General features: G+C 50.2%; 1 protein-coding gene across 8 annotated transcripts in view; it reads left to right on the forward strand.

Moving 5' to 3' along the window:
• The window catches only part of LOC144791723 (disintegrin and metalloproteinase domain-containing protein 9-like), a 2,314,109-nt gene that overhangs the window by 300,703 nt on the left and 1,996,092 nt on the right, over nt 1–17,314 (forward strand). For all 8 annotated transcript variants that reach the window (XR_013602453.1, XR_013602452.1, XM_078666491.1 and 5 more), the window contains one exon: nt 1,462–1,538. Coding sequence is in view for 6 of the 8 variants with exons in the window: in XM_078666491.1 (XP_078522617.1) it covers nt 1,462–1,538 (77 nt within the window). In the remaining 2 variants the exon portion in view is untranslated. The remainder of the gene's footprint in view (nt 1–1,461; nt 1,539–17,314) is intronic.

Genomic DNA, 17,314 nt, shown 5'->3' on the forward strand with positions numbered 1-17,314 from the left:
TGCCACAATTCTCTCCATACGGTGACATACCTGTGTGAGTTGCTGCCCGCACCCTTTAGCAAACAGGTTTTTGTAGAACTCACTCCCAATGGAATTTACTTAATTTTCAAAAGTGTCTAAATTATTTACACTGCTGACAAAATCAAGCTTGAAAACATATGTGTGACTGTAATCACGAGCTGGTGCAGGTCATTCCATAAGTTACGGTAAATGTGCTCATGTAAGCCTGTCTCGGCCAGCCGATGCAGGGTAACCCATAACTGTAGACTCGAATCCACTTACGAGTAATAGAAAGTTTTCCGACCTCCTATAATAGCTGCCAACATGATGTGTTTGTTTCGACAGTGAGTAGGGCATGTTCTATCACTGCTGGATGAATTCTATCCCAAATACCTAAGATGGCCACCAACACAGAGCGTGTGACATGTTTGTTTCGACAGCCAATTTTCCAATGAGAGCTAAAATGGAAAAAACTTTTAACATTTGTTTTCGTACATGGCTATGCATGAAAATTGATATGCTGGACCGTAACTGTACTGATATGGTTCTGATTCCTTCCATGGGGTCAAACGTTATAGGCGAATCCAAATATATCTTTCCAATGGAAAGTACATCTGAGCCATAAATGCACAGTGGTGGCTGCCACTTTGTAGTATACTGATCAGCCAATTAATTACCAGTACTCAGTTCTGCACTATATCCTTGGGGACTTCTACGGTTTGGGTATATAAGAGTAATGGCATCAAATACTCACATAGAGCCAAACAACATAAAATGAGATAATGTAACCACAGAACAAAATAACATAACAACACACATTGCAAGAGCAACACACCACACAAGAGGACCATGCAAAGCAACAGAACTACAACAATGCAAACAACACAAGACACTGAAACAATACAAGTCAGCACAAAAAGAGAACTAGCACACAAACAAAACAGTGCTGCATAATAGCACTGCATGACACCAAGTTTCAAACAACACAATACCAGAAAACTCAAACATCTCAACGTAATGTAACCACAATAAATCTAATCAGCAGTACAGTACTCCAGCTAGATGATTATATAAATAACACAATAACACAAATAAACAGAAGCAACAAAGTATGACAACACCTTTACCAGAACACAAAGCAAAATTAAAATCTACACAATTACAAACCAAAACAGTTAAACAAACCTCAGAAAACTGCTCTTATGCACAATACCACATCACAAAAATCTCTCCCCATCACCCATTCACCACTAGCTCTGTTTGACTTTAATGAAATTACCTAATTATAGCTGGTGGTAAGAATTTTGATATGGTGGACAAATGCACATTGTGGGCTTTTATATAAAAATATGAGATGCACCTTTGTGTACAGAGCATACGTGTGTAAAATTAGACATGATTTAATTATTTCCTATTTTTAAATGCACTTAAGTAATTTTGACTTATTTTGGGATATTTCAGGATGATTGCTACTATCATGGATATGTGGAAGGCTATCCAGATTCAGTTGTGGGTCTTAGTACATGCTCTGGTCTGAGGTAATTCTATCCTATGCATAAGACAAAAATGAAAGGTGTCTACTTGAAATATTTTTATTTTATTTGTTTTTATTTTAAAGTTTTATGCAAGGAAATAAACATATTCCGGACAAACATATACAGCAGTGGGTAAATAGAAGCATAGTCAAAACATTACAAAAAGCAAGATTTGAAGCATATGGGCATAAATACAAACAAGTAGGATAACAAAAATACCTTACAAACAAGCTACAAAAATGGAGAAGTGGGAAGGCCAAGACAGACAAGGAGAGAGATAAGACGAGTCATACAGATAGAAGAGGCACAACCAAAAATAACATCCAAAATATACCCTAATTCACAATCTGTTAAATCCAATCTGCGATTGGGGTCCAGATTTTCTCCCCCTTACTCTCTTCCTGTTCCTCTTGGTCTTATAGATTGCAGATTCTAGATTATACATCGAGAGCAGCCTAGCCCTCCAGGAGGTAAATAAAGGAGGTTCAGGAGAGATCCAATCTTTGGTGATACAAGCGCGGAGAATCGCCATAGTGATGAAGAGAAATGAAGTCTTAGATTTAGATCTTATATACGTATCAGACTCTGATTTAACTCCTAACATTACCAGCTCTCCTGTAATACAAATTGGTGATCCTAATACTACTGAGAGAAAACATTGGATTGACGAAAGGAAGTCAGCCAATTTGGGACATGAATAGAACATATGCACAACATCTGCAGCGAAAACACCGCACCTGTTACATTTAGTTCCACTTCCTGTGCCCCATTTAGAAATTTTACTCGGGGTATAATATAGATCATAGATGGCCATATAATGCTGTGCCTGCATACTGCCAGTCAGCAAGACTTCATTTGCCAGGGCTATGGAGGTATTTATGTCAATTTCCTCTAAATTTAGCTTCATTGACCATTTTTCTTGGCATTGGTGGAGGTCATCTGGCAATAGCTTTATCAGATTGTTATAAAAAAAAACAATGGGCATCCCTTTCCCCAACGCCTCTATTATCGGAAATTTTCTAAGCTGGAACAAACCATCAGGGCCCAAATATCTCAAAAAACGACGAACTTGCAAATATTTAAAAAAAATCATGTTTTGGTAAGTCATATTGTGATTGTAGCTCTGAAAAAGATGGAATTTGACCCTCTGGGCAGAAGTCACCCAAGCGACCAATCCCCTTCTGCCGCCACTTGGCAATAGTTTGATCTCGAAAAATAAAAGGAAGTACATCTGCGGCTTCAAAGGGGGTATAAGCATTTATATTGGACAACCCAAGGTGCTGCTTCACCCGCCTCCACACCGTACAAGCAGCCTTATACATTTTAAACTTGTTTTTTTTAAATAACTGTGTTCCGAAAATTTTACCAAGCAAATATTGGCCTCCTCACCCAACCCAAATGCATATATTGAAGGGCTATGGCATAGTGAAGGGGTAGCCTTCTCTCCGACAACCAACGGGGAAATAAATTGTGAAACTGCCGCCCAATAATAAAACAAAAAATGCGGGATCCCCCAACCCCCACAGCACCATCTTTTTGTATGCCCTCCTATGCCTTTTGTAGCCCCATAAAAATCTAGCGCTGATGTTCTCATGTCTTTTAAAACACCCTGCTGGAAATTCGAGTGGGATGGTTCTGAAGAGGTAAAGAAACTTGGGTAGCAAAAGCATCTTCAACACATTCGATCTCCCATGCAGCGATAAATGAAGATGATTTACTCGCTCGAGGGTAGAATTCACTTTATCTAGAACTGGGTTCTAGATAAACCCGTGTTGTAGTGGTGATACAAGAGTTGAAATAATCCTTGAAAGACGGGTGGCTAATATTTTAGAATAGATTTTGCTGTCGGCATTAATTAATGATATTGGTCTGTACGAGGATGGTAGGAGGGCAGGTTTATCTTTTTTTTAGAAAAGCTGTTATTATTGATTCCCGCCATGACCATGGGGCTAGTCCCTTTTGCGCACTCAGACATACCATCAGCATTTGCTCTTTTAAGATCGATGAGAAAGTTCTAAAAAATTCCAGAGGGATCCCGTCTGGTTCCACTGCCTTACCCACCGCGAGGGATAAAATTGCCGCATCAACTTCCTCAATAGTAATGTCGGCCTCTAGCTCTTCTTTCTGATCAAGGGTTAATTTAGGGAACTCAAGATCCCCCACAAACCCTGCAATTTTCCCTTTTATTTAAATATTATCCTCGTTTATATAAAGCTGACTATAAAATGTTTCAAAGGTCTCCAATACTTTCGCAGGTTCTGTAAGAATTTGCCCACGCTCATCCTGAATTGAGTCGACCCTCCTGGCTACCTCTTTCTGCCTTAACCTCTTAGCGAGTAGCCGACCCGAGTTCTCCCCCACCTCATACAGGTCCAAGCGATGTACTGCAATCTGGGCAGCTAGTTTGGTGGCAAATATTTGATAAATTTTTTGAACAGCCAAATCTGTTGTTATTTGCTCATATTCCAGAGTGGAATTGACTGCCGTCATTAGCTTAGTTTCTAGAACTCGCAGTTTGTTCAGCTCTACGTCCTGTTCTACTCTCAGTCCGCGCTGTTTATTAATAGAGTAGCTTAAGGTCTCTCCCCGCGCTCCTGCTTTGAACGCATCCCAGACCATATCGATTGAGGAAGATCCACCGTTAAATTAAAAAAACTTGGGTATCCATTTAGCCATTTGTTCCTGATAGGCGGAATCGACTAATAACTGACGCTCGAAAGTCCAAGACTTTTTAGACGGTCTGTGCAGCATTTCTGTTTCTAGTTCCAAGATTATCAGATTGTGATCTGATATTATTTTGGGGTACATGTCGATCCTGGCATTTGTCAATAGTTCTTATAGGGGTGAAAAAATAATCAAGTCGAACATGTTTCCGATGAGGTGCAGAAAAAAATGTGTAGCCTGGATCGGAAGGTCTTTTTAACCACCAAACATCCACTAAACTAAAATCATTCAGAAGACCCTTGGTGGCTTTAAAAACCTTATTATTTTTCCCCTCATACCGGAAATTTCTACGAAGGTCCTCATCTCCACGTGTGTGTAAATTGAAGTCCCCACAACAAATTAAGGGGGACGGCCAGGATGCCAGTTCGATGCTAATGTCATTCAACATATTGGGATCATCAGAGTTGGGGGCCATACAATGAACATATAGTAACTATTAGGTTATCAATCCTCTACTCAATAATCACCCACCGACCATATTGGTCTGCTTTGACACGTTTACACTCACCCCACCCTTGTTTCTTCAAAATGTCCACCCCTCTTGTAGTCGAGCCTTTTCAACCAGGCCCTATTATTCCAAGCAATATGTGTTTCTTGCACACACACCAATTCTGCACCTATTGTTCTGAGGATCTGAGCCGCAATTCCTCTTTTTTTTCTGTTGTTTAACCCACATATATTCCATGAACAAATGGCGAATTTACCCATCTTTAGAGAGAAATTGTGTTACCAAATTGAATGAGCCAAGAATTTCTGTCCCCATTTACCGATATTTATAATGCTAGTTGTTGTTAAAGACTCACAAAAACAATATATAGGTGAAAAACATTTATTAGACCATAACTTGCTCATTCTAAAGTGCGCCAATCCCACTGCTGTGTTCCTTTTGTTTCTTGCCCCAAGAGCCACCACCACCCCCCCTCCCTGCTAGTACCCCTACCCTCCCCACCAACCCCCGAACCCACCCAATTGAGGCACAGGGACTGAGTAGTCCCTATTGGTGATGGAGAGAAAGGAGTAAGTGCCCTCCCCGCCGCCCCTGTCCCCCCGAATAAGTACTCAGATAAAGTTTTGTAGAAAAAGCCTTCAGTACTAACACAGAACCACAGTTTCCCTTAAAGTGTACTCAAGAATTCCTTTGCTGCTATCTCGGAAGTGAAGAATAGGGTCTTCTCTGTAAAAGATGGCCTTGAGCTTTGAGGGATTTGATAGAAAAGCTTGCGCCCCTTTCGCTTGCAGTGGGGTGATAAGTTGATGCAGGTGCCACCTTATTTGTACAGTGGCCTGACAGAAGTCAGGACGCACGAAAATCTCACAGCCCTTAGCTTTCCGCTTACGATCAGGCCTTGCTAGGTCATAAAGGTGCTCACGGAGTAAAAAATTGCTCAAACAAATAAGAATTGCCCTTGGTTTGGCCTCTGTCCCTCTAAACCCCCTCCGTACATGGGAAGGGAATCTGTGCACTCTTTGGAGCTCAAGCTCCCATTTCCAGTCTATTAACTCCGGGAAAGCTTCAGTACAGAGTTCAATTACAAATTGACGAATGTCTTTCCCTTCTAATCCTTCAAGGATTCCAAGTATGTGCAAATTGTTACTCCTTGACCTATTTTCAATGTCAATTAGCTTCCAATTGATGTCATCCCGGTTAGAGTGAAGGGCTGAGACGTCTGCCTTCTGTGCAGCAAAGTCATCCTCCATTGAGGAGATTCTTCCTTTAGCTTCTCCTATTCTCCCTTCAGCTTCTCCAATTCTCAATTCTAGCTGATAGCTCAGTACATGATTTAACCACACGCCGCACCGTGTTCTGGAGTTTACGGACTGCCCCCTGGACTCGTAGACTCTCTGCCTTTGTCTCCTCTCGGTGCGACATAATGGCGTGATATATAGCCGTAAGGGGTAATGGGATTGTCTGAATCTTCAAACCTAGAACTCAACACCACTCTGCTGTTATTTGACACACCAACTCGAGTTGTTGTAGGGAGATCTAAGAGTGGTGAACCATCGTTGCTTATTATCTGCCCTGGTACTGCGTTGTGTGAACGAGGGGCTTCATGTCACTTTCAAACCGTGGTTTGCCCGCCTGACAGTAACAGGCTATTCTCCTCTTCTTCCAGGGGCACTGAACTAGCTAGGCTTCTATCATCTGCCCAGTAAAGATCAACACTCTCACCCTCCGAACCCATAGAGACATATGACATGGAGTAAAATGTTCCCCCTGAACCACAAGAATCCACCTCGGTCGCCATTTCTGCTGAAGGGTTCTGATTATCCAGTGCACTTTCAAGACTAGAAAGTTGAGGAGCCACAGTCATGGTGGCAGAATCTAAGAAGTCTGATTCGTCAGTATTAATCACCTGTTGGTTTCCACTATCAGCATACCGTACGTTTAGTGGGTCACTAGAGGGTAGAGTTAGGGGGGAAATTTCCAAAGAGTTGGGTTCCATTCCTGATACAGCAGAGATCGTGCTATTCGTATTGCAGCTACTGCTGGGGAGAGGTAAGGTTGATAGTTGGCCCTGCTTAGATTTGGCAGTAGGTTTTTAAAAAAAAAATCCCTGGAATTACTACCTTTGAGCCTTTAGGATCATTAAGCACAGGGGGTACAACAGCATCTGAATGTACCTTAAGATTTGTATCCGATGTATCCGTGGCTCCTGCCTCACTTGCAGTCCGATTCCCATGCTCGAGGACATTCTGCAGGCAGGCGCTGGTCCCTTGTGCCTGTGAAAGCTGTGTAGCTGCAGTCGGAGTACCTGCAGCAGCCGCTGCACGAGTCTCCAATCCTCTTAGCTCGTGGTATCCTCAGGCAGGGGAGAGCAGGGGGGGAGGAATCAAGGAGAGCGCTTGTGTCCGCCATCTTGCCCCTTGAAATATTTTTTTTTTTTTTTTTTTCACAACCGTGTTTATTAAGAGTTCAATCAAGATTCAGGACAGCCCTCCACAGTCAGGAGGAGACTGTCAACAACACAGACAGAGAAAGGCATAGTAATGAACTCAGAGTTTCATGGAAACAAAAGGGGCACGCCCCTAAACCCCCCAGCCCACCCACCCCCAACAGCATCCCCCAACACCCCTCCCAACTACCCACCCCTTATCCCACCCTAACCCAGTGCACGTGATCGCTAGTCAGCAACAGGAGACGGAAGCAATGTCAGAGTCGGCTAATAGCCTAGGGCCCGGGGTCCACATCAAGGGCCAGCACATCATCAATGTCCGCTGGGGGATCGAGGTCCAGATCCCTGTAGTCTGCCCACCGCTTCCAGATCTTATAGTGTTTCCGGGGGCACCCCCTGGCCTCAAACACGGGTAATTCTAAACCCATCAGATAGTCCAACCCTGCCTTCCACGCACTCAGGGGGGGGGCACGTTCGCACTTCCATGCTTGGGCCAGGTCACGCTTAGCCACCACGAGTCCCAACAGCAGTAGGTGGCGCTTGTAAATGTTGCCCCCAACATTTTCCAGAATATGAAGGAGACCCAGCCTGGGGGTACGGGGAACATCCCACCCTAGCACTTCCGACAGGCAGTCCCACACACCCGCCCAGAATCGGGTCAGCCTCTCACAGGACCACACGGTATGGAAAAGTGTCCCCCTCTCAGCACCACACCTCAGACATTCAGGGGTAGCTACGAGGCCCGCACGCCACAGCCGCTCCCTAGTATAATAGGCCCTATGGAGGTACTTAAATTGAATGAACCGAAGACGGACGGCTATAGCTGCACTCCGAGGGGATTCGAGGGCCTCCCGCCAATCGTCATCATCCAAGGGGCCAACATCACTCTCCCAGGAGGCCTTCAAAGTCGAAAGGGAGGGGGAGCAGTTGACGACCAGGGAGCGGTATATCTGAGAGACTTTCTTGTCGCCCAGGTCGCCCATAAACAATTTAGCCTCAATGGGACTAAAGTCGGGGAGCTGTTCCAACCCCACTAGGCTGGGGCCAAGGGCATGTCGGAACTGAAGATAGCGAAAGAATTGGGACCTGGACAAATTATACTCGGAGTTAAGGTCCTGAAAGGACTTAAGCGTGGTTCCGTTGAGGACATTACCGAGGGACGAAATCCCGATCGCGTCCCAGCCGCCGAACCCGGACAAGGAGGCCAGCTCTGGTAGTAGACCGTTATGCCACAGTGGCGTCTCGGCCGTCAGCCTGCCCCACCACCCCATGCGGCGCAGAGCCTGCCGCCAGATCGCGAAGACCACCTGGGTGACCCTTGGCAAGGCCCTCCTCCGCCTGGCCGAGTACAGCAGAGTGTGGAGAGTGGCGCCGCCCATCAAGGAGTGTTCCAGTGCATAGGCCGGATCGCTACGATCCCCATACCACCACTCGTTGAGCACTAGAAGGTGGGAGGCCTGGTAATACGATAGCAGATCCGCGGACGCCAAGCCGCCGCAGTAGGTAGAGAGGAAGCAGGTGCGCAGTGCCACCCTAGAGGCACCCCCGGCCCACAGAAATCTGCCCAGCACCGAGTTGACACCACGGAACCACTGCGGGTCTATTTTATACGGGTGATTCTGTAGTTGGTAGAGGAGCCGAGGCAGGGCCACCATTTTGAAAATAGCCGACCGGCCATAGATATTGAGGGGCATACGCGTCCAGGTCTTAACATCAACCTGGACCCTGTCCCACACCGGCTGGATGTTACGATCCCATGCCACAGCAGGCGAGGCCGAGAGGTGAACGCCCAGGTACTTCATGCCGTCGACCGCCACCTGAAGAGACGCAGCCCACTGGCAACTCACCGAGGCACCCCCCAGAATCCACAGGGTTGACTTGCGAGGGTTAAGAAAGAGCCCCGACGTCTGGCCGAACTCCCGCATTATGTCAAGAACACGAGGTCCTGTATGGTGTAAATCGGTCATGAAAAAGAGCACGTCGTCCGCATATAGAGCAATGCGGTCCGAGTGGCTCGACCCCCACACAAAGCCCCGATAGAGCGCGTCCTGGCGCACTCGGGCGGCCATGGGTTCCATGGCCAGCGCGAAGAGGTACGGGGAGAGGGGGCACCCCTGACGGGTGCCCCTGGCCACGGGGAATCGCGCGGAAATCGCCCCAGAGACGCGCACAGAAGCGGTGATATCGGTATAGAGTAGCTGTACATAGGAGACGAAAACCGGACCCAGGTTCAGAAGTGGCAGGAGGGTAAGGAGGTAGGCCCAGCTGACCGAGTCAAAGGCACTATCTATGTCAGCCAACAACAGCGCCGCCTGGTCCCCAGTCGTCCCAATCGCGTCAATCGCCGCCTGCGCCCGCCGAATGTTGTGTCGCGTCGCCCGGTGCGGCATGAATCCCGCCTGATCCGGGTGGACAAGGGCGGATATATGGGGAAGCAGGCGATTCGCAAGCGCCTTGGCCAGGAGTTTGGCTTCAAAATTAATAAGGGAGATGGGTCGGTAGGACTCGTGGCGCTCAGGGGGTCTGCCCGGCTTTTGAAACACCACAATCTCGGCGTGACGCCAGTCCGGGGGGAGGCTACCCCGCTCCCGAGCCAGTTCCAGAGCCCGCCTGTAATGCGGCCCAAGCTGCAGGTGGAATTTCCGGTAAAATTCACTGGGGAACCCACTAGGCCCAGGTGCTTTACCCGTATTGAGTTGACCCAGCGCGTCACCCAATTCCTCAGCTGTCAGGGGGAGATCCAGGGCATCGCGGACCTCGTCAGGTACCGCCTGCGGGCGAACCGCCGCGAGGTAAGCCATAATGCCATCGGGGGAGAGGCTCTCACGAGGGGCATACTGACGCTCGTAGTAGCGCGCGAAGCTCGCAGCAAGGATCGAAGGGTCTGTTATTGCCACCCCCGCGCCGTCGACCAGCCCCGGTAAAGTGATCGGCTGAAAAGTCTGCTGGCACAACCGGTGGAGCATGGTGCAGGACTTGTCGCCCCACTGGTACACCCTACTACGCGTAGCCAGCCACGCTTGGCGGGCCTCATCCAACAAGACCGAGGAGTAAGACCGTTGTGCTTGTAACAGCAGCCGCAACGTCATATCATCGGCCGCCTCCCTGTGTCGTGCCTCACGCCTTTCCACACTCTCCGCCGCAGTGGCGATACTTTCCTGTCGGGTCCGGCGGGCAGAAGCGCACCAGGCAATATCGACAGCCCTCATGGCGGGTTTCATGGCTTCCCACACTGTCACTGCATCAACCTCATCCGTCAGATTGTCCCGCCAATAGTGGGCGATCGCACCGCGCAGGTGCCGAGAGTAGCCCGGTTGCTGCAGGTGCCATGTAGACATCCGCCACCTGAATGGTTGGCGCGCCTTGCAAAGGTCAATTTGAACCGCCACAGGGGAGTGGTCGGACAGCCCGCGAGGTCGGATCGCCGCCCCCTTTACTCTATCAAGGAAAGTCCTCGGTACAAATACGCAGTCTAAGCGTGAAAGGGAGCCATGCACCGCAGACACATAGGTGTATTCTCGTCTCTCCGCATGCAGGTGTCTCCACACATCCACCCATCCAAGGCCATCAATCATTGCACTCAGCTTCGTAGGCGAGGCCGCAGCCGCGACCCCCTGCCTCCTCTGCCTGTCCAGAGCCACATCCAACACGTCGTTCCAGTCGCCACCAATTACCGCCAGAGAACGGGGAAGTTCGGCCCACAGGGTAAACAATCGCTCCGCAAGGGCCCACTGCAGCGGGGGAGGGGCATACACACTACCAAGGATTACGGGCTCCACACCAATCTTCCCTTGCACAAACACAAACCGGCCCTGCGGATCAAGCCACTGACGCTCATGGGTATAAGCTAGTCGTTTATGAACCAGGATGGCCACCCCCCTCGAGCCCCTGGCAAACCCTGCATGAAACACCTGGTGGAAGCCAAACCTCTGTAGGCTCAGAGCCTTCGTACCCAGCATGTGCGTTTCCTGGAGGAGGAGCACGTCAGCCAGGTCCTTTTTTGCCCAGCGGAGCACAGCCCCCCGTTTGATCTTGTCCAGGAGCCCCCGGACATTCCAAGACAGTACACGCATAAGAGCAGTAGATGGCACAAGTCGTGGGGCGTCAGCCATTGTCCCAATGGGTCCGTGTCCACAATCCCCGCAACCCAACCCAAACTCCCAGCCCACCAGCCGCCGACAGCATACGAAACACGTGCATCCCACAGAACACATTCCCAACCCCCGCTACCCCACTAGTCCCAACCCAACCCCCCAACAACCAAACACCCCAGAACCCCCCTCCCCCACCCCAATACCTCAATAAACAATGAAGCATCTGTCGCGGTACACGGTACTTCAGACCCAAAACACAGCGTCTAAAGCCAGGCATACCAATGGATCCCAACTAGACCCCCTTTAAAACCCAACCAGGCACACTCCCAGAACCACCCCCCAACCCCATCCGGAGGAGGCAGCCCATAAAGTGTACCCCGAACCCACTCCAGGGAAACAGCAACATCAGTAGTAAGGCACCACAAACCAAGGGGTGTCGGACCGCAAGCGTCCACACCCCCACCAGGAAAGGAGTCAATACTGCACCAGTCAACGGCTGCTCCATCGGCCAGAGTTCAGCAGCCACGGGGTAGGGACATCGACAAGAGGCCGCCAGCAGGTAGCCCCGGCCTGCGACAATCCTGAGTCTTCGCCAGGCTATTCTGTGTCAGGTTGCGTGTCCCCCAGCAAGGGATCCCGGGACAGGGACCTCCGTCGGGAGCGGGATTTGCGATGGCGTTTCCCCTTGGCAGGCGGGTCGCTCCGGTCCGTCGAGGAGCCACGTGGCGACCCGGAGTGCAACCCCGGCTGGACGTGCGGGCGAATCCTGACAGTTTCATCAGTCCAATTGAAGACGGCCTCCGGTGTATCGAAGAAGAGAGTCTTTGAGTTGAAGACCACCCTGAGGCGAGCCGGGTATAGTAGCGAATATTGGATCTTGAGACCTCGCAACTTGGCCTTTGCCTCCAGAAAGGAATGCCTCTGCTGGTGGACCAGTTTGGTGTAATCAGGGAATATCATAATCTTGTGGGTGTCATAGAGCAGCGTGTCCTTGAGCCGCGCTTCCCGGAGGATAACATCCCTGTCGTGAAAGTTAAGGAGCCTTGCAATGATCGGGCGAGGTCGCTCCCCAACTGGCGGTTTCTGCGTCAAGGTGCGATGCGCGCGCTCCACCACAAAGCAGCTCGACAGGGCGTCCGGGGGCAGCCAGCTCTCCAGCCACCGAGATAGGAAGACATCCATGGGCCCTTTCTCACAGTCCTCCGGAAAGCCAACAAAGCGCAGGTTGTTCCGTCGCGCCCGCCCCTCGGCATCCTCCACCCGCAGTGCCAGGCCTCGTTGAGTCTGTTCCATGTCGGCAATCTTCTTCTTAAGGACGCCAACATCACCCTCTACTGTCGTGACCCTGGTCTCCGTCTCCGTTATGCGAGTGACTGCGTTGCGGAGGTCCTGGCGCAGAAGCATCACATCGGATCCCACCGCTCCAATTTTCGCATCCAACATATCACGGGACTGATTGATGGCCGTCAGCAGCGCCGCGTTGTCCGGTCCAGTACTCTGGCCCCCACTAGCCGCTCCAGCACTTCCACCGGGGCCGGTAAATTTGTCGATTGGCCCAGACTTTATGGCGCCCGTGCCCCTGGTCATGGCGGCGGCGGCAGAGGCGACCCACCAGTAGCACGCACCTGTGGGGGGGTCGCACCGCTCGAGGGTCCCCCACTCAGGCCCCAGCCGGGGCGGCCGAAGCACACCAGTCCACTCAGGATCTCGCCGTCGCCGAGCCGTCGGTCACAGGGAGGGACTCAAGTCGTGCAGCCCCGCCAGATCCCAGCGCATGGAAGCCTCTCCCCAGGTGTCCGACTCCTCCGATCTATGCCAGTGGGACCAGCGAGCCCCAATGTACGCAGGGGCACAATGTCCTGCACTTGCTCCTGCGCAGTCCGGCGGTCCCCACAGCGGGCTGGCGCCCGGGCCACACCGATCTCACCGGCACCCCCGGCTCGTCACGGGCACTGGCCGCCCCCGCCCGACTCGGTCCACGAGGGCGGAGGGCGCAGCGCGCACCGACGGCCTGGCACCGCGGTTGGCCGCAGGGAAGAGCGCCGTGTCCGCCGGCAGCAGAATGCGCCAAAGGATGCAGGGCGCTGCAGGCGCCAACAGCGGAGGGTCCCAGGATCAAAGGGTCCACGATGTGCGGGGGCCGCCAAACCCGAGGCCCCGGCTCCGCCGAGGTCAGGAAGGCCGCAGCTCCACCAGGGCACCCACAGAGGCACGGGCCCCCACCGCCGGCAGTGTGGGGAGAGATAGGGCACTCCTCAATGGGCCGCCGGTAGTGGGTAGCCCCGGAGCGCCGTCTGGGAGCGGCGCCGTCTGCCCCGGGTCCGGCCCGGGTACGCCAAAATTGAGGCCCCGGCCTGTCCGGCGGGCACCAGGCCGCTCGCTTCACCCACTCGCCTCTTCGCGCCAGATGGACTCCGCGCTTCGTGTCGGGCACCGGACGGCTCCCAGCGACGTCCGCTCGGGTCTCCTCGGTCGTGGCACACTCCGTAGGGTTCAGGGACCAGGATAATACCAGGATAAGTGTCGGGCCGGCGGGAGCTCTAGCAAGCCACGTCCGCCATGATCGCCCGCTAAGCCACGCCCCCGAAATATTTTTTGATATAAGATTTTAACAATATTTAATTCTTTTGATCTCTGTAGTTACAAAGCTGAAATACTCTTGAAAGAGAAATTTCCCAAAAATCTGGTGGAACCCCACATATACATTTGTTTGAAACATGTGCAAAAAAGTAAATCAATATTGGAATGATATGCACTGAGAGAGTAAGTTTACTCTAACCGGTTATCCTTTGCAGAGCCGTCTCAGACCCACATTGCACATTATTCTTCAGTGTTACACAGGATTTCCATGGATCCCCTTTTTTAGGATTGTATTATTTTTATTGGTTTTCAAAGTACAACTTTTCCCGCCTACATCCTTTGGCCGGCAGAGAGCAGTACAAAAGGAAGAAAACAAAAAAAGAGGGGGGGAGAAACAGGGAGCGAAGGGTCGGGAACACAACATAGGAATGGATGAAAACCAACAGCCATGCTTTGCTCCAATGAAATCATTTAAGTTTGTCTTCTCCCACTTCTATGAGCTTGTTACATTCAAGGCTGAGCTACATTCAGACTGATATGGCTTCTGATGGTGCCCTCTGCAAGGTCGAGCTTTAGATGGTATATATTGAGATGCTGTTATTTGTATAGTACATGACTGTTACAGATGTAGCCTTTTAGCACTATGTTAGTTGGTAAGAATGGAAGAGAGATCTGTAAAGTGAGAAAATTCGTATTTGAAATGGCAACTAGTTTGGCTGAAGGTGGTGGAAACTTTCATCAGAATACTGGACGCCACAGCGGGGAAGATGGCCGCGCGGCTCTGAAGCTCCGTGGGACGAATTGGTAGTCTTTAAGCATCCCGCACTCCCGTATGGCCGACAACCCAGAAATGGGCACCGATTGCAATATAAGCGGCTACTGACCCAAATGAGCCCGGAAGCGACGAAATCGGACCTCGAAGACCGGAGATCCGTGACGGAGGCGGTGCGCGCTCCAGCTCCGTAATGGGGGCGGTGTGAGGATCGGCAATGCGACGGAACATCACAGCATCGTCCGTCGGAATCTAGAGTGAGTCTGTTCCCCGAGTGGTGACGGGGGTGACGGGGTCTGGCGGGTGGAAGCACCAGCGGCGGCTAGGAGACCTCCGACACCCTGATCCCTCAAGTGGCCCGGGGACCTCGATCCGAGCAACGGCAGGGGAAGGGAGCTGTGCGGTGTAGCTTCGGTGGGGGCCCACCGGGAGATATAACGGCGCCGACGGACCGGCGAGAAGAGCTGCACGGGACACTCCGGACCCGCCTTGAATTCCGGTGACCCCGGGACCCACGCGATCTTGTGCGGCCACATTGATCACCCCCTGCCGAATAACACTGCCCACAATTGACTCCCAACAGCACCGGAAAGACCAATCTATTGGGCGCTGATAACGGTCTTAGTGGTGAGTGGCTGGGGCCGGACTTCGAAACTCCGGGTCGGCTTTTAGATACTTATACAGCCCAGGGCACGGTAGATGCTGCGAGGCAGACTCCCCTGATCAACACAGACACAAACCGCAGGAGCATGATCACTATAATTAAGATGCCTGCTGCAGCATGTGCACATGTAAAGGAAAACCCCTCGCTGCCCAATTGATCGTAGTCAGTTGCATGGCAAATTCACTCCCCCTTAAATATTGAAAACAGACCTTCTCATTCATTTTGAACTTATATATTTCACTGACAGTCCCTGCAAAATGGCAGCTATCCGCTCTCCATGCTAAAAAGCTGTCAATGGAAAGAGGACTGCGCACGGGAGACAAACAAAGGTCTACAGCTACTAGCTGACCACTCTCGACCAAGTGGTGGCCATCTTGGAATGGCTTTGTACATCTATAGTGAATTAATTTTTTTTCTTACGCCCTATACAATTTTTTAACTACTTTCCCCCTTAATGGGCATAGACATGCAGGAATTCGAGGATAGTAAAAGACGCCAACAAGGATCACAGCAAGGCTTGTAGATGTGCTGAATAAGCAATAGACTAAAGGATACAGCTAAGTGAGTGTCACTAATGCAGGACCACCCTTTAGTGTTGTATACCTATATTCAGCATCCACGCACTACTGAGCCGATAGTGCAGAAGCCTGCTAATCACCTCCCAATCGCATGGATGGTTCGCTCTGGACTACAGTTACCACAGACAGAGGCATGGAACGCAATGCTGCATGGTACCCCCCTATTGCCGAGATGACCTACCACTTAATCTTGACACTGGACTTAACGACTCTGTGACCCCATCTCAGCTATGGGCCCATTTACTCTAACTCCCTGGGCCCCCACAATGTATTGCTCTACCACTACAGATCTGCCAGAACTGTACTGCTTCTCAGCTCCCTGTTACTACGGCCCCCCCGCATTCCCTCTATTGGGGACTTGTTTCTTCTGTGTTTGACTATGCAACTGTAACTATTGTGACCTTGTTTTTCCCTGCCTGCCGAGAACTGAGCAACATGGCTGATGCCCGGTGGAGCTGCCAGACAGCTATAGAGGAGATCTGCCCTGGTGTCAGGACTCAATCTGTGGGCCCTGTCATTACCTATCCAACTGCGCTGTTGAGTGAATCAAGAGATACTACAAACATGTGGGTGGACAAGGTGCGATCTTGGAGACGTAAGATGGCCGCCGTCGTTGCCAGCGTGGAAGACAGCAGACGTTCTAGTCTCTCAGACCCCAGCTGCTGAGATTCTATGTGGAGCGCGAGGGTCATGAAAAACGCGCACTTCACTGAAGACCCTAGCTGAGGAGGTTCGTTTTCCTGTAGCGACGAAGATTTTTAGTAATAGTTATTTCCCAGTATTACGAAGTCGAGTATCTTAGTGAGTTATTGTGGAAGACGTCGGACTTAGACTCGGCGCAGAAAGTCAAGCGCGAGTCTCTGAGAACCTTGCGAGCGTCCGACCTAAGGACTGAGAAATACCGTTGACAGCCGCTAAGAAGCTGAGAAGCGGCCGCCTGTCAAATCCGTCAGAAAACTCACGTCCTAGGGAACAAGACCGGGCGAGAAGCGTCTACAGCGCCAGTCACTGAAAAAAGCAAGCTAAGTGAACTTCTACCAATCTACTGTGAAATATATGTACATATATATATATATAGACAATACCAGAATTGCAATTCAGTTAAGCAACTGTTGTTCTTTTAAAAGTAGAACTTATAAGTTAAAGGTTTTACAAGAAAAAGAAAGATAATATGTGAAATATGTAAATACTTACCACAACTGCTAAAAAAAACAACTCGAGGAGCTCAGTGAACCTGCAAGGAAGGAAAAAGAGCAAGAGTTAATCATCAGTTAGACACCTAATAAGTATATAAGAAAAGACAGTTCAAAACAGAAAACCATTTAACAGAAAACTCAGATATTAGTGAAGTAAGTGCACCTTCCCTACCCAAATATAAATAGGTAATATTAAGTAAGAGTTACCAGAAACAAAATTAATCTATGTTTGCTGTTTATTGTTATATTAGTGACAACTGATAGCTGAGCAGAGTTT

The sequence above is a fragment of the Lissotriton helveticus genome, chromosome 11 (assembly GCF_964261635.1).
Source record: "Lissotriton helveticus chromosome 11, aLisHel1.1, whole genome shotgun sequence".
Lineage (NCBI taxonomy): Eukaryota > Metazoa > Chordata > Amphibia > Caudata > Salamandridae > Lissotriton > Lissotriton helveticus.